The 18433-nt window shown below is 41.5% G+C and overlaps 1 protein-coding gene across 2 annotated transcripts; it reads right to left on the bottom strand.

Annotated features, from left to right (window-relative positions):
- Positions 1–1778: 1778 nt before the first annotated feature.
- On the bottom strand, positions 1779–18288 carry CENPL (centromere protein L). Of its 2 annotated transcripts, none has more exons than XM_073642617.1 (6): positions 18123–18288; positions 17228–17358; positions 14931–15104; positions 14395–14646; positions 5768–6310; positions 1779–2853 (listed from the first exon to the last, which is right to left on the bottom strand). In XM_073642617.1, the coding sequence occupies exons 3-6, from the start codon at positions 15099–15101 to the stop codon at positions 2779–2781; spliced, it is 1041 nt and encodes a 346-aa protein (XP_073498718.1). In that variant the 5' UTR covers positions 15102–15104; positions 17228–17358; positions 18123–18288; the 3' UTR covers positions 1779–2778. The 2 variants fall into 2 exon arrangements, with proteins under 2 accessions (XP_073498718.1, XP_073498719.1); XM_073642618.1 differs by having other exon boundaries at positions 18180–18273.
- Between the last annotated feature and the right edge of the window lie 145 nt (positions 18289–18433).

Raw genomic sequence — 18433 nt, 5'->3', positions numbered from 1 at the left:
GAGTGGAGTTCCTCGATAATCATGGCAGGTAGGTCTGTGGATTTAACGGACGACTCCTCATGCAGTGTCTGGTCTACACAATGCCGACAGCTGCTTAGAATAAATGCCAGGAAAGGGCTGCGCGCACAAAGCACATTCGCTGTCTGAGATTTTTGGTTCTTTTAGCCTAAAAAGGGGGGTATACAGAAAAGTCAAATCAGCTTAATAAGTAGAAACTCATAACACTCACCCAGTGAAGCTTGTTAATGTGGTACCGGTTCTGGAGATGGAAGCACAGCACAAGATGAAGGCTGGCCAGATTTCTTATTCCACTCACTCCTATCAGTGGGGTTACCTTCTTTGGAGCGTCCACTGCTGCTCTAAGATCCGCTGTGCATCTGCACATCCACCACAGGTGGGTGCACCTCTGAAGCCCCTGAAGAGGACATCTTGTGGGCACAAACTCTGCAGTCAAACACTGAGTTTTAACACTGCAGCCCACCCTCTCCATGCCAGGGCACACCTCCCTGGACCGCCCGGAAGCAGGATATAGTACTTCTGGGTTCAGAACACAAAATGGCCAGTGCATATGCGCTGGGGTCGAAACCCGGAAGTCCGGGCCGCTGGAGGCACAGGGCGGCTGATGCATATGCCCGCTCCCTGTGCCTCCTGGACAAAATTCCTACCGCCATGCTGGGCCACTATGGGGGCACAGGGCGGCTGATGTCCACACCCTGCGCCTCCTGGATGAGTGCAGCCTGTTCCTTTGCCGCACTGCGTTTCCACGAGTCAGGACGGCCTACCCCGAACGCTGACCTCGTGACATCCATTCCTCAGACGAGGGGAGAATCTGTCAGGCAGGGCTCTCCCGACACTACATCTGGCGCCCCAGACCCTGCCATTCCCACAGAGACCGCACAGAGGCTGATTGGACCCAGGTAAGCCTTCTTACTGCAGGTTCCCATAAGGACAGGAAAGCAAACTGAGGAGGCAAGGGGGACCGCCCCTTTTTATCTGTAGGTTTCCTGTCCCTATGGGCGGATCCCCTCTCAAGTGGCTGCTGTCGTGGCTAGAAGAAAAGTTGAATTTACCATTTGAGATTTTTAACTGTTCAACGCTATGATTCCTAAAAGAATATGGTAGACAAAACAGACAGCCTTGTCTTGTACCCATTGCAGGACCTGAGGAGGCCGAGCATGAGTCTTTTTTCTCTTTGGTGTCCTTAGAAGGTAGGTGGAGTGTAAGCGGCAGACTTTCTGGGCAGAAAATCTGCTGTGTATTGTTGTGAATGAGTGCGCATAACATTTTATGCCGCTGTTGAGAATATCTGTAGCTTCAATACACCAGCAATGAATTTGAGATATCCAGCATGTCAATTTATGCATAAGTCAGACCCTCGTAACTTGCAGAACATGTCCATATGCCAAAGATTATTGGTAAGAAACCAATGTTTAATTACATGTCATATCCCAGGACAGAACTGAGAAGGGAGAAGTTAAAAACAAGCAGGGATTTAACAAATCCTGGCAGCTAATATATACCTTACAAAGGAGGTGATTGAATGATCGTCTGCTCTGAAATTAGATTTTGTGCTCATAAATAAACGATACACTAGTCTTGGCACCGCTACTGATCAGATACTTAAAAGGAGTCATTGTGAGGACTGGAGCCTCTTCAATATCTACTCTGGATTGATGCTGGGACATACTAGCAAACACTGTACTTTTCATTGTGGCCGTGAAATATAACTCATCATTCACTTGGAGAAAAAAAAAAAAAAAGTTTATTTCACAGACAGGACAATTACATACAATACTATAAGGAAAGAATGACAATAGTTTAAAAAAAAAACCACAAACTTAAAAGTGCTTTATCAATTAGCAATGGATTCACAACCAGTGTCATAACCACAACGGTAACGCATATTGACCAGTTATGTGGCTTATATACGAAAACTGGACCAAAGTAAGGTCAGGTTCAGATGAATGTTTGGAAAATTGTTTTTTTTTATAAAAAAAAAAATTATAAAATTTCTCACCTGTATTCTAATCAATTTTTCTTACATTAACAATGATGAGGCCAAATGCATTTTAGCCACTTTAAAGTGGATATCTCATGTTCAATCTTTAGGAGTGCACAGCTCCCCAGCCTCCTGGCTGTCTGCTTTGCCAGGGAGCTCGGTGAGGATCGATGGTTCACGCCAGAGGCACGGTTTAGCCGCTGGACCACTACGTGCGCTCCAAAAACAGCTAGCAGAAGCAACTATGCATCGGAGGAGCACAGGGGCCAGATCCAGCGATCCGACCGGAGTTAGAGCAGCGCTTACAAGCGGTTTGCTTTGGATCTTGCAAGTGCTGTACTCCTTGCATAGGAAGCCGACCACCGCTTATAGTTTGCAGAAGTTACTTGCAACCTGGTAACAAAATGTAAAATCCCACCTTTCTTGAGAATAGTTCATAAGATATAAATGACAAAGTTGCACGTTTTATTTTATTTTTTTACAACCATTTTTTTTTTAGCCATTTAAGATCCATTAAAATTGAACTTTTTTAGTCTATGCAGGACTGCAGACTACGCTAATAAAACTGGAACGTGACTGCTTTTCTGCAGGAGGCACCTGAAATTCCCATATATAAGTCGTAGTCCAGGTTGCATAGCCCCTTTAAGAGATGGCAAAAGGCGGTGACAAGACACAGCAAGTACTGCAAGGATCCCTTCTTCATACGCATAAAATATATCCGAGAGGAGGAGGAAGACTCTGAACATTGTGGATAAAGTCTCTGATGAGAGTCCGTGAGTTTAATACTGGATGTTATTCATCGCCAGCTCGGTGATAAATCCCAGCACTCGTACAAGGAAGTCCTTACTGAGGAACTAGGGAGAAAGAGAAGGAGAATTATATTATGTGACTGATGGCAATACAAGAAAAACACTTTATAAAGAAAAAATAAACTTTTACTAAGGTTAAGTTAAAAAAGGAAATAAAGAAAATAATCAGAGAGGGTCTGTGTACATTCCTTATTTCAAGGTGGGATTAAGATGGGCATATTTTAATTCTTGTGCTGTGGCCACAAGACTCAAGACACTAGTTTGTATAGGAAGAAAAATCGGTCTCACCCCTGAGGTCAAAAGATGGGCCCATTATTGCAGGCATACAGCACTTACAGAGCGACTGCATTGTATAACTAGGTGAGTGTCATCCACATGATCATTTTTTTTCCCCAGGCCATGAATTATGGCAGACGTATGCAGATTACATTGTCTATGCAGGAGTCAGTTATAAAAAACTTATCTCCTTCCAAAAATAGTGAGAGACCCAGAGTCCTAACTCTATGTGAGGATCAAGCTGATCAATAACCAATCCATTCTGCTTCTTTCCACAAAATGGTCATCCATCTACACACTAATACGAGAAGGGTCTTGAGTAAGTCCTTGGCTGCCATGGCAGTCCTTCGGATGTCGTGCAGGGTGGCGGTAGGATGGTCGCGTGACCTGATCGCTCAAATCCCGCTGTGAGAGACTGACCGCGGTATTAAAGTGGTTAGACCGTAGCGGTCAGAGCTGCAGGTGGCGAGAAAACCCCTTCAAAAAATCCTTTTCTATTTTGTTCCCCTAAAACTTTTATGTCCCTTTTGGCAAGAAAATATGTGGACCTTGTATTTTAATGGAGGATTACAAAATGGTGATCCTCAGATCAACGGCTTCATGTGAGTGGCTTCTTCTACTCCTTTAGCTCAATCTACAGTTATATGAAAAAGTTTGGGCACCCCTATTAATCTTAAGCTTAATGTTTTCTTACAATTGGTGTTTTTGCAACAGTTTGATATATGTAATATCGGTTGGACACAGTAATGTTTCTGCCTTGAAATGAGGTTTATTGTATTAACAGAAAATGTGCAATCTGCATTCAAACAAAATTTGACAGGTGCATAAGTATGGGCACCCTTATCATTTTCTTGTTTTAAACACTCCTACCTACTTTTTACTGACTTACTAAAGCACTTTTTTTGGTTTGGTAACCTCATTGAGCTTTGAACTTCATAGCCAGGTGTATGCAATCATGGGAAAAGCTACTTAAAGTGGCCACTTGCAAGTTGTTCTCCTGTTTGAATCTCCTCTGAAGAGTGGCATCATGGGCTCCTCAAAACAACTGTCAAATGATCTGAAAACAAAGATTAGTCAACATAGTTGTTCAGGGGAAGGATACAAAAAGCTGTCTCAGAGATTTAACCTGTCAGTTTCCACTGTGAGGAACATAGTAAGGAAATGGAAGAACACAGGGACAGTTCTTGTTAAGGCCAGAAGTGGCAGGCCAAGAAAAACATCAGAAAGGCAGAGAAGAAGAATGGTGAGATCAGTCAAGGACAATCCTCAGACCACCTCCAGAGAGATGCAGCATCAACTTGCTGCAGATGGTGTCACTGTGCATCGGTTAACTATACAACGCACTTTGCACAAGGAGAAGCTGTATGGGAGAATGATGCGAAAGAAGCAGTTTCTGCAAGCACGCCACAAACAGAGTCGGCTGAGGTATGCAAAAGCACATTTGGGGAAGCCAATTTCTCTTTGGAAGAAGGTCCTGTGGACTGATGAAACCAAGATTGAGTTGTTTGGTCATACAAAAAGGCGTTCTGCATGGCGGCAAAAAACCACAGCATTCCAAGAAAAACACTTGCTACCCACAGTAAAATTTGGTGGAGGTTCCATCATGCTTTGGGGCTGTGTGGCCAATGCCAGCACCGGGAATCTTGTTAAAGTTGAGGGACGCATGGATTCCACTCAGTATTAGCAGATTCTTGACAATAATGTTCAAGAATCAGTGATAAAGTTGAAGTTACGCAGGGGAAGGATCTTTCAGCAAGATAATGATCCAAAACACCGCTCCAAATCTACTCAGGCATTCATGCAGAGGAACAATTACAATGTTCTGGAATGGCCATCCCAGTCCCCAGACCTGAATATCATTGAACATCTGTGGGATCATTTGAAGAGGGCTGTCCATGCTCGGCAACCATCAAACTTAACTGAACTGGAATTGTTTTGTAAAGAGGAATGGTCAAAAATACCTTCATCCAGGATCCAGGAAATCATTAAAAGCTACAGAAAGCGACTAGAGGCTGTTATTTTTGCAAAAGGAGGATCTACTAAATATTAATGTCACTTTTCTGGTGAGGTGCCCATACTTATGCACCTGTCAAATTTTGTTTGAATGCAGATTGCACATTTTCTGTTAGTACAATAAACCTCATTTCAAGGCAGAAACATTACTGTGTCCAACAGTTATTACATATATCAAACTGAAATAGCTGTTGCAAAAACACCAATTTTTATAAAACATCACGCTTAAGATTAATAGGGGTGACCAAACTTTTTCATACAACTGTATGCAGCTCTATAATTTGTGTATTAATCTTTTTATATAAAGTATTTGCATCCGCCACATATAACGAGCCACTGCTTATTATACACTCGAATCTAATGAGAAGAGTGATAATAAGACCTAAGAGCTCAATAAGTCGTCTAATAGTCCGGTAGTTGCAGGAAATCTGGAATAAACAGATTTTAGGGAATGTTGTGTTTCCGTCCTCAATTTTTGCCTGCAGATTTCATCCTGTGAAAGGCAAAATCTGCATAAAAAAAAAATTGGCAAAATCCTTGAACAAAAAAAATGTATCACATATGGGCTGTAATTCTGCATCGTGTCCATTTCTTTTGCCCGTCCAGAATACAAGGGCACCCTCTCTTTTATGCGGTTTTGGAATATACGCACAAAATGTGAACCACTCACCTTAACTTTTCCTTCCCGATGTGCTGAGGCCACAGATGCCGTCACCTTGACCAGATGTGTGGCTGATAAGTGAATTCTAAAGTGTCTGAAGAAATGTGAACAGAGACATTGGAATAAATGTTCCACTTCCTCCAGCGTGACCTCGTCTTGTGATTTGTGAATATCCTTCCATAAAGTTTTCAAGTCCTCCGTTTTGATGGAGTAAGAAATGTCCAAGCGAGGCTCGACTGGCAAAGAAAAAAGGAGCTCTGTGGTCGTCCTGTGTCCGTGCACTTCACTCCCAGTCCACATAGCTGCAAACCACGTAAGGTCCTGAGAAGTGATCGGCAATTTACCAAAACAACAGTCAAAGTTTCTTTGGAACCAGGTGCCCACTACAGCGGTGAGGGCCTCTGCGCCATTATACAGGAAGAGGGGTAGGCAAGTAAATGTCTCCGGTATCTCCTCCAATACCCCATCTTCTGTGTACGTCCCGCAAAACCAACCTGTCCACACTATCTGGTCCTCTGCGCGTGATTTGGTAAGTGGTGGTCTGGACGAAATCTTTGGTGAGAGCAAGAAAAAGGAAAAATGTAATAATATTTAGCTTTTTTTTTTTTTTTTTTTTTTTTTTTTTTTAAATCTTTGTACTTATACATGCAAACCTATTTTTTTAAATGGACTTAACTAGGCATATACAGTAAATGATAAATGCAATCACTTTATGACAGGATCTGACCTATGGAACCTCCACCGAGGCTGAATTAAAGAGAACAACGCCAAATCAAAGTTGCCCCTTGAAGAAGCCGTAAGGGCGAAACCCTCAGTTGGACAGGATTGATGAGCTTATGGATTTCTTTTCCTAAATTGGATTATACTGGGGTACTGACTATCCTATGTGCTACTATGAGCATGCTAATTATGTTTTATATTAATAGTTTGTTAATGGTTTTAACTAGGATATTGGCTACTCAGATTTTTAGATAATCATCCTTTGTTGGGTGTAGAGAGTGGGGCATCAGACTGCGCTGCTCGCCTGTCACAATAACGTACCAGAGGAGTCCAAGTAGATGTAATAGAGAAATAGACTTTATTTCTATGCGTTTCGTGGTGATCACACCACTTCTTCAGGACAGTCTATACACATACAGGGCCTGTTATTTATAGTGAATAAAGGCACATGGAGACGCCTCCCTTCTAAAAAAAAACTTCCTCACCCAGTAGGCGGGGAACCAGACAAACATATATACATCATAAAGCACACACGAAACAATCAAAGCATGATGGAGTAGATCACTTAGAAACATTGCCCATACATTTAAAAGTATAAATATAGAGAATTTTTTTTTAAACTATATTGATAAAAAGTATTTCAATGAATAAATAATTTTATAAGCTGGGGGAGTACTTGAACCTATGGTGTTAACCCATTCATTCGGTCAGGACCATGCTGCTGCTGTTTTTTTAAACCATTGAGCCGTGGGTGAATTTGATTTGATCTCTCTATATTCCTTCTAGCTACCTTGTTACATGTCCAGGAGGTTTCTTAAGATCTCCTCTTATATGGGATTGAGCAGCAGCAGGGAAAAATGGATTACTTCCCACACAAGATTGTCATCCCGAGAGAGACTCATTGTACAAACCATCTGAAACAAGTCTCAGACGCAAACTGACCTTAATGACTAATGACGAGACACCTTTCACAGAGGATACTACGAGGATGAGGAAATTATTCCATCAACTAGAAGACTAATTAAGAGAGGAACCGCATTAACCGCATTATTACATCGATGCCCGGTTCCTCTCTATTTACCTGGACGAACAACTTTGTCCTAGAGGTCTGAGGATCAACCATCTGTCTGCTTTCCCACAGGACCGAGGAATGGGAGACTGTCCTAAATAATGGCACCCAAGGTATGTTGCAATGCCTGTTCCAAAAACGGACTACTATTGCTGAAGCAGAAAGAATCAGTCTGGTGTCTATGGACTTGTTGCATTTTAATACACACCCTGAATACAATAAATTGAATTCAGTCATCACCACAAAAATTCTACAACTACAACAGGAAACTATTTAAAAAAAAAAAAAAAATCCCCAAAAAACTTTAGAGAGGGGATTATAGCTCCAGTAGCAAGGGAGCCCCTAGGAGACCCGAAGCACCTAATCCCAATTGCAACAGAGGAGGTGGGAATTCATTCACAAAAGGAGGTTCACTAACAGCAATTTTAAGAGAACCGGATCCCCCATAGGGACTGCACCCCCTAAGAAATCCCTTCCCTTCCATAAAGGTCATACACCTACTTCTAGTCCATTGTCAAACATGTTCCTCAAACAAAAAGGAACTGACAATATTGAGACCATGGTGGATCTGACCACCACTGATCACCTGGAATCAATGAGAACACACCCAAGGGGGTTGAACTAATTACAAACAAACCAAAAGTCATTACAAGCTCCACTGGGTCAGAACAGATCCCAGAGACCAATCCAACCAACACTGAGGAGTGTAAAAATGATAGAAATGGAACAAAAAGAAAAAATCCTTTTGGCACCCAGGTCCATTTGAGGGCCACCATCAAAAAAGATAAACTGGCCACATCCACTAAAATTTTGTCTGACAATGAAAGAATTGATCAGACAAAAACTTCACCTGACAAAGGGAAAACTCGATCAGGTGGCGATCAATCTCTGTGATTTCAGTATACACGAGACAGAAGAGGGAGCATCATCCCAAACCGCTCTGAAATAGAAACTGATGGGAATAAGATTGTAACTGACAATACTGGTGGGGGAAGCTCTCTGGTGGCTTTTTTACCCCGGGCTTCCTTCCAGAACAATGTCATCACGAAGTACCTCTCAGTAAAATCAGCAAAACGAGAAAAAACGCCCCAGAGGGAAAAGAGGGGGTGGAAAAACACAAACAAAAAAGGGAGGTCATCCCTGATCTAAAAGAAGTACCAACAAATGGAAGTGACATGGATACAGCTACCAATGGTTCCATCACTGAAAGCAACAATATTTACAACTTATCCAGTTATAACCTTTGGTCTGTAGAAAGGTCTTTCTTTTTGCTCCATCCATAACACTAGGGACATAGATCTATTTATGGATTTCCAGTCCTTCATAAGAAAATTAATATTTGAGCGACATTTCTCCAAGGAAAACCCCCTCCAGAGGTCTAAAATAACGGAAGATCCCATTTATCATACAGGATTAAAAGGAACGTCTAATTTTTACCCCATCCAAAGTCAAGGCCACCATCTGAAAACTTTCTCCGATCTTGTTTCAAATGACCTGGACAAAATCAATCTGACACACAGCAAGGGGGAATCCAATCTTACCCCAAAAGAAAAAGAGGCATTAAAATCCCTAAAGAACAATCCAGACCTTGTCATCCGCACGGCAGACAAGGTGTGTGTGTGGGGGGGGGGGGAATAGTGGTACAGGACCGGGGGGGGGGGGGGGGATTACCTGGCAGAAGCATTGACACTATTATCTGACCCCAAAACTTAAAATAAGGTTGAAAACACTCAATATAATAATGCAGTGATCACTTATAACGCTTTAATATCAAAAGCAGATAGACAGAATATTCTGAACAAATCAGAGAAATTTCTTTTTAAAGAGTTGTTAATCCCCCGATTGCCTTTTTCTTTCACCTCCCCAAAATCCATAAGGATGCTGTAAGACCCCCTGGGAGATCCATAATTTCAGGGATAGGGTCCCTGACATCAAATCTTGCTAATTATGTGGATGTAGTAATGCACACACATCTAGAACAACTACACAGTTACTTGAGGGACTCCAGTCATTTAATCCGACTTACGAAGGGCATTCCATGGAAGAACACATTTGTTTTTATTTCCATGGATGTTTCCGCCCTCTATTCCAGTATCCCACATGATTTGGGACTGATGTGTTTCAAAACGTTCCTAGACATTGATCCATGGTTGACACCCATACAAAAAGATTGTCTCTGAGAGCTTGCAGTTCATACTCCATAATAATTTCTTTACCTTTCAAGATACCTTATACCATTAGATACTTGGGACCGCGATGGGCTCGAGGGTGGCACCAACTTATGCAAATTTGTTCATGGCCATCTTAGAGTCCATCTTCACATACCACTGTACACATGCACCCTATATCATTTACAAGCGTTACATAGACGATTTATTCTTTATTTATGATAATTCAAAGGATGATGTGGGGACCTTCCTCAGGAACACTGAAGATAATACCTGGGGTTTGGGTTTCACCCCCCGTAGTAAACCCTGACACAGTAGACTTCCTTGACCTCACCTTCTTTCATGAGAAAGAAATTCACACAAGAACCTACTTTAAACCTGTTGATGCGAACAGTTATGTCCATTATCAAAGAGGACACTACACTAAATGGTTGAGGAATATTCCGCTCAACCAATACAAAAGAATTAAGAGGAACTGTAGTATGGACATAGATTTCATCAACCAATAAAAAGTTTCAAATTTCTTGAAAGAAGTTACCCGAAACAATTGATCCATAGAGGTTTCTCTGAAAACAAAAAAAAACAGAACGAACAAACTTAATCTCCAACAATAAAACAAAAAAAATCAGCATCTGATACTAAGTTTAACCTCAATTTTATTACCACTTGTTCAGCCCAGAACAAGAGAATTTGTTTGGTTCTGAAAAAACATAGGGGTATACTTCTCAATGATCCCATTTTGGGGAGGCTCCTTCCCAATAATTCCCTGATAACCTTCCGAAGGGCCCCAACATTAAACAACATGTTGGCCCCAAACCGGTTAAAAGAAAAAAAGAGGATTTTAATCTCCGTAAAAAAAGCCCAGACAAGGCTCCTATAGATGTGGCATCCCGAGATGCCTATGTTGCTCCAGCATCATTCATAATGCAAAAACTTTTCCATCAGAAAGTAAAAATCCTGATGAGTTCCAAATCAAATATCATTGGACTTGCCAATCTAGTTTCGTCATTATATGCGAATGTAAGAAATTATATGAGGGAAGGACAAAGCAACAGCTACATAAAAGAATAAACTCGCACAGGTATAATATAAAAGAAGGATTTTTACAACATGGCCTTAATAGTCATTATGCAATATATCACAATATAAAAGGATCTCGTTTAGGGTGATCCCTATTGACCATGCCCCCATGAGACCTCCAACCCAACCGAATCCAGACTCTTAACAGGAAAGAGATCTTCTGGATTCACAAGTTGAACACTATAAATCCACACGGACTCAATGAAACAACTGATTTGTTCAATTAATTGAGATATATCTATGGATTCTGCTCTGTTTTTCTGTACAACCCACCTCCTTTTGTCCTCGGTATTTTGTGATGTTGAATAGTACAGATCTGACAAACATCCGCTCTATGAAGGGGCTTTATCCCTTCATTGTGGTTTTTCTTTGCTTCCTTTTTTCTAATCCTCGTTCTTTCCATTAATTTTGACCTATTAATTGCTATGTGATTTGTTATGGGGATCCCCCTCTGCCTCCCGCACATAACTAATTCCTCTTAGTACTAAACATTCCTTCTTTCAAACTAGTCCAAGATCTTCAGAGCTTCTTTTATTTATTTATAAAGAGATCAAATCAAATTCACACACGGCTCAATGGTTTAAAACAGCAGCAGCAGGGTCCTGACAAAGAATGAATGGGTTAACACCATAGGTTCAAGCACTCCCCCAGCTTGCAAAATGTATTCACTGAACTACTTTTTATCAATATAGTAAAAAAAAAAAAAAAAAAATTATATATACATACATACATACATACATACATACATACATACATACATACATACATACATACATACATACATACATACATACATACATACATACATACATACATACATACATACATACATACATACATACATACATACACTCTCTCTGTATTTATACTTTTAAATGTATGGGCAATGTTTTAACCCCTTAAGGACCCTGGGATTTTCCGTTTCGCATTTTCGTTTTTTGTTCCCAGAGCCATAGCGTTTTTTATTTTTTGGTCAGTATGGCCGTGTGAGGGCTTATTTTTTGCGGGACAAGTTGTACTTTTGAACAACATTACTGGTTTTACCATATCGTGTACGGGAAAAAAATTCCCAGTGCGGTGAAATTGCAAAAAAAGTGCAATACCACAGATTTTTGTTACCACGTTCACTGAATGCTAAAACTGAGCAGCCATTATTATTCTCCAAGTCATTATGAGCTCGTAGACACCAAACATGTATAGGTTATTCTTTATTTAAGTGGTGAAAAAAAAAATCCAATGTTTGCTAAAAAAAAAAAAAAAAATAATAATGGCACCATTTTCTAAGATCCATAGTCTCTCCATTTTTCAGGATCTGGGGCTGGGTTAGGGCTTATTTTTTGCGCGACGAGCTGAAGTTCTTATTGATACCATTTTGGGGTAGATCCAATGTTTTGATCGTCCGTTATTGCATTTTATTGCAATGTTGCGGCGACCAAAAAACGTAATTCTGGCGTTTAGAATTTTTTTCTCGTTACGCCGTTTACCGTTCGGATTAATTCTTTTTTTATATTGATAGATCAGGCGATTCTGAACGCAGCGATACCAAATATGTGTATGTGTTTTTTTATTATTATTTTATTTTGAATGGGATGAAAGGGGGGTGATTTAAACTTTTATATTTTTAAAATAGTTTTTTTTTTTAAAAATGTTTTTTTTCACTTTTTGCATGCTTCTATAGTCTCCATAGGAGACTAGAAGCAGCAACTGTCTGATCGCCTCTGCTCTGTGATGAGCAGATCGCCTCTATGTAGTAGAAATGCTCATGTGCTATGAGGGCCAACCACTAGTTGGCGCTCATAGCGATCATTACATGACAACCACTGGGGTCTGCTGCAGACCCAGGGTTGTCATGCCCACCCATCAGTGACCCGCAATCACGGCAGAGAATGACAGCGGCATTTAACTGGTTAACAGCCGCGGGTGGATCGCGATTCCAACCGCGGCTGTTGCGGGCACATGTCCGCTGATTTATACAGCTGACATGGGCTCGGTTCAGTGCAGGGTCAGCGTCGGAGCCCTCACTGAACCGGGGGTGATGGCCTGGTGCGTACTATTACGCCCCAAGGCTTTAAATGGGTTAAGTGATATACTCCATCATGCTTTATGACAGTTTTGTGTGCGTTTTCCGATGTATATATGCATTTGTCTGGTTCCCCGCCTAATGGGTGTGGAAGTTTTTTTGAAAGGAGGCATCTCCATGTGCCTTTATTCACTATAAATAACAGGCCCTGTATGTGTATAGACTGTCCTGAGGAAGTGGTGTGATCACCACGAAACACGTAGAAATAAAGTCTATTTCACTATTACATCTACTTGGACTCCTCTCGTACATTATTGTGACAGGCGAGCAGCGCAGTCTGATGCCCCACTCTCTACACCCAACAAAGGGGCACTAATCTAAACTACAGAAACATGATTCAAAAGATTGGTGGGAAGCCAAGAGTTCGGGCTCTCATGAATCAAAAACAGATGACATAAAGCAACTATTTTTCTCCGGATCTTGTGGGGTACCTACATCAAAGTGATACATTTTTAATATTCCATTGTTTTATTGGAAAGGAATATCACTTAACAAGGATTATGTATGACATAAATGACTAAGGAACGCAAGGAGGGCGAGGAGAAAAATGACACATAGTATGCATCTGTAAAGATATTGAATTTTCAGTCTAAGGAAAAAAAAACTATACTATATACACAATGAAAAGGTATGAATATTTCTAATATGCTTTATGCAAGTTTCAAAATCTCTGCTTGCTGTCACTCAAAAGAAACCTTCATGGTTTACTTTAGGTGGAAACAAATCTGAATAATAATGATAGAAAATGGTGGCATACAGGCTCGGACTGGCCCACAGAAGAACAGGAGAATCCTCCGGTAGGCCGCTCTTGTGAAGGAGTGCTAATGAGCAGTGCTATTACACTTGGTTCACAATTTTCAGGAAAAAAAAGGTATAATCTAATGATTTAGTAAACAAGCTAGCCAATCACATAGAAGCAAAATTAAATTTGTGGTCAGGTTATTTTTGCATGTAACTGAACAGAGGGCCCCAAGAATCAATGTTGCCGGTGGGCCTTTGCCAACCCAGTCTGACACTGGTGGCGCAGATTAAAATTATACATCTGTTATGCCTTGTGTTTTTAACAGAGGGCTGAGTAAGAGAAATAGATCTGTACTATACGTGGGCCAACACATCTGTGTCTCACGGTCCGATGTGTATATTCCCAGTCAGTAGACCCACAGCCGTTTGATGCATCACGTAGAGTGACACACGGATGTGTGAATATATGTAGCGTGGACCTGTTTTGCACTCTCGGTCTCCATGTGATATTGGCAAATAACAGGGTCTTCTGGGCGCAGCTCACTTCTGCATCAGGAGATGAGTGGGGTCGATGGTGTTGCATCTACACGCACTTGCCAGGACATGTCCACAATTGTCAGATATCACACACTGGTCCTATTCATTAGAGTAAGATGTGCACAATAGCCGCTGATCGTGCACGTGTCCCGGCAGGTGTGTGTACATTCAACGTCATCGACCTGCTCATCCCCTGATGCAGAAGATATCTGCACTCGAAGCAAGTTACTAATAATCTCACCTGTATAAGTAATGCAAGTGGATCGCTGTCCTTTCCCTTGAGTCCAGGTAAAGAGGAAAACGTGGCCTTTAGGTTCAGGTCTGAGCCTACTTCAATGGCGAGGCCCTTCTGTTTCTCGGCAGCTATGTGGGCAGACAGGTGCCTGGAATAGTCCTTCAGTCGGGTGTATGAGAACTTATACATTGGGGTCACACTGTACAGAGTCCATTGTTTTTGGGTAAGCAAAGCAGCCTTTGCCGGGTCAAGGGTCTCCTGAAATTGAAAAACAATTTACACATCAGGTCTAGGGAGATTGGGGTATTGGGGAGTCCGCTTGCTTGGCCATTAGAAATTATGGCATAGGGTGACGCAACATATGACACCATTGTAAAGACCATTCTAGTCTGAAAGGTGGGACCCGCATCGTTCAGACATTTATGCACTATGGAATATGGACTAGGCCTTACTATGGATCCGTATCCTTACTGGAGATCATACCTCCTACATGCTTAAGGTATAAGTCGCTACTGTATAACGAGTAAAAAAAGCAAAATTACCTCTGAAGGTGTGCTCTGTGGGATTTTCCTTTTCGACAAACTTCGAAGGGCAGTGCGTCGATGTGTAGAGGTTAAACTTCCAGGAGGGTACCTGGAGCTGTGAAAATGACTGCTTCTACGTGTTGATGACCTACTTCCGGGGGTAGACACCCCATTCGTAGGTGTTTGCATATCCTGCAAAAAAAAAAAAAAACCAAAACATTTACTTTATATAACACACTGGTAGTGAAGTGCAAGACTGATAATGGCGGAGCAGTTTTTCATGGGTCATATAGAAGTCAACTGTATGGTGAATTTGAAGAACTTTCATAAAGAATGCAAAGACGGAATTGATATCACTGTTCTACATTATTTCAAAAATTGTCAGGTTCAGTTATGAAAGCAGCAGTTTCTTAACGATCTTGACCTGAATTCAAATTGGACAATGAACATTTTTAGTTGGCTCTTACGTCTTCCTCTCACGTCCAAGACTTTGTCAGCAACCTCAACTGAACCAGAACTTATAACACAAAGGGAACTAAACCATCTTGTTAGAGATTTGGATCTGCCCAAAGAGTAAGGCTGAGCTCTTAAGTTCCAGGCTACAGAAGTGGAAGCTGTTTGGATTTCTTTCTTCTGCAACTGTGATCAAGATCTTGTCCAATACTTCTTCATGGAGGTCGATTTTGCGGCATGCAACAACATCAACAGTTTAATGGAAGCTCTGAAGATAAGCCATAATCCAGAGGCATGGAGGTTCTTCATCAGTTCATCAAAAAGAAGCCAAAGCCATCTTGCTGCATAATGTCAATGTGCTATCTTCAATTCCAGTTGGTCATGCCGTCCACATGAAGGCCAGCATAAAACAGGCCTGAACTACGACCAACATTTGTGGCCCCTCTGTGGTGACTTAAAGGTGGTCGCCCTCTTACTTGGTCTCCAGGGTGGATACACAAAGTACTGCTGCTTTCTGTGTGAGTGGGATAGTCGTGCAAGAGAATATCACTATAATATGAGACTGGCCTCTCCGACATACAGCCAGACAGGGAGTAAAAATGTCCTGCATCCAGCACTTGGTGACCCATGTAGGATTTTGTTACCACCACTGCATATCAATTTGGGCCTAATTAGGAATGTGTGGATAAAAATGCAAAAGCATTCAAGTATCTCACTGATACATTTCCAAGGTTTAGTGAAACAGAGATAAAGCAAGGAGTCTTTATTGGATCTCATATTCATAAGCTTCTTCATAAGAAGTTTCCCTGTTTGTTGCAGGACAAGGAAAAAGCTACATTAGTAGCATTCGCATTAGGGGTAAGGCTGTGTGCCCACGTAGCGTTTTTCAAGCGTTTTTGATGCGGAATTTCCGCAGCGGAAACGCTTGTAAAACGCTTGGTAACCCGCACCCCATGGTCCCCAATGGGATTCCGCAAGTTCTATGCACATGCTGCGGATTTTTCCGCAGCGTTTATGCTGCGTTCAAAAATCCGCAGCATGTCAATTAATTTTGCGTTTCCGCAAGCAGAATTGCCTTTGTCCAATGCATAAAAAACGCAAGGCAATTCCGCATGTGGAAAACGCGTGATAAACGCGCGACAAACGCGTGCGGAATTCCGCATGCGTTTTTCCGGGAGAGGACTTGCATTTATGCAGCAGAAATTTTCTGCTTCATAAATGCAACGTGGGCACATAGCCTAACTCATTTTTTGGGAAACTCAAGAGCAGATAACTGACGAATTGGAAAATCTCATCAAAACATCTTGGCTGTAACATGTGCTTAAAGATTCATTTATTACCTTCCAAACTGCGGAGCAGTGAGAGATTTCACCAAGATATTGTGGCTATGGAGAAAAAATATCAAGGAAAATGGAATGTATCAATTACTGCAGTAATCTTACTGTCATATGTTTGTAAGAGATGATCCGATGCAGGAGTACAAGAGACAAGCAAAAAAGTTGTCCCTGAATGAGGAGCAAATTTTGTAGCTCAATTTCTATAACTGTTAATTTGCAAGTGTTTAGACATGTTTTAGTTATTTTAATTGTTGCTAAGTTTCCTTTACATATATATCAGAAAATTGGCAAAACAAAATATACTGCATCTTTATAATTGCAAAAATAATAATGTTTCAAAGTACTGAAACTTATGCGATAATTATATGTAGAAGTAAAAGGAAAAAACTCTGATATAGAAACAAGAAGAAAGAACTAAAAATGTTCATTGTCAGATTAGAATTCAGGAGGTCAAAATCATTAAGAAACGGCTCATTTCATGACACTTTTCAAAATATGCAGAACAATGTAATCGGCACCGCTCACCTCTGATACAGATGTAACGCCGGGTTACCCCTTTAGCGACTGATTGGCTGCAGCGCTCACGTGCACAGACGTCACATCATCAAGCAAGTAAGTAAACACACGACCCGGGAGAGGACGACTGGAGTGTTACGCTGCAGGGCATGAAACAGATCAGTGTTATTTATATAAAGGTAGTCTCAGATGAAAACAAGGTATGACCCCTCCACAGGAGAGGTGAGAACTTACAGATTTGGTGGCGGTCCGACAGCTGGGACCGGCTCTGTTTGGAAGAGTGGGGATTTTTCTTTAATAGTTAACCTGGACTTAAAGGGGCTGTCCAGTCAAAATAAATTATTGCCTATCCAAAGGGGGGACCTTCACTAATTGGCAACTTTCATAGTTTAAAAATAGAGCAGCAGTGCACGTCCTCAACTAACGCTCCATTCATTCTCTAGGGGGCTGGCCCAAAAAAAAAGCCAAGTGCAGTGCCATAGAGAATGAATGGAGCGATAGGAAAGCATTTGTCCTGCCCTTCCAATTTGAAATGATAAAAATAGCCAATTAGCACGGATCCTCTGCAGATAGGCGATAACTTGTTTTGAATGGACAGCCCCTTTAAGTTCAGGATAACTCCTTAAAAAAAAAACAGGTATAAAAGGTGTCCTCATTTGCCATGGGCAACACATCTATTGTCATCTACATTCATTTATAGAATAGCAAAACCCAAGAAGTCACCGCAAATGCAAAAGCTGAAAACCTGCAAAAATATATAAAAAAAAAAATGGGAAAAACTTTTATTTTGCTGCTTTTTAGCTGTTACATTAGCAGCGACCGCTCTGGGACACACAGTGTCGCCATCACTCCTCCGGCTCTCTGTATAGGAGACATATGTAGTAAATGTCAGTAAGGCCCTTACACCAGCACAGGAGGAGGCAGCGGCTCCCGCTCTCAGTGCACACACAGCTCTCCTCACCGCCACCGTCGCCGCTGCTCACTCTACACCAGGCGCTGTACAGTCCTCCGCCTCCAGTTTGGCGGTAACACTTTTTTTAAAATTTCCCCCGGAAATTACCACAGCCCGGAGTAAAGATGAGGCTTGGAACGCAAACCAGGATCCAAATGATGTCATCGAAGAACATTGCCTTTGTGCCCTCAGTAAACATGGCCGCTACGAACGTGAACGCCGGATGACGTCATCGAAGAAACGTGCCTTTGTGCCCTCAGTAA

This window comes from Phyllobates terribilis, unplaced genomic scaffold (genome assembly GCF_046119375.1).
Source record: "Phyllobates terribilis strain yellow unplaced genomic scaffold, ASM4611937v1 Scaffold_8__6_contigs__length_399053987, whole genome shotgun sequence".
NCBI lineage: Eukaryota > Metazoa > Chordata > Amphibia > Anura > Dendrobatidae > Phyllobates > Phyllobates terribilis.
Note: the sequence above shows the minus strand (reverse complement) of the source record. Positions and strands in the feature narration are given on the sequence as shown.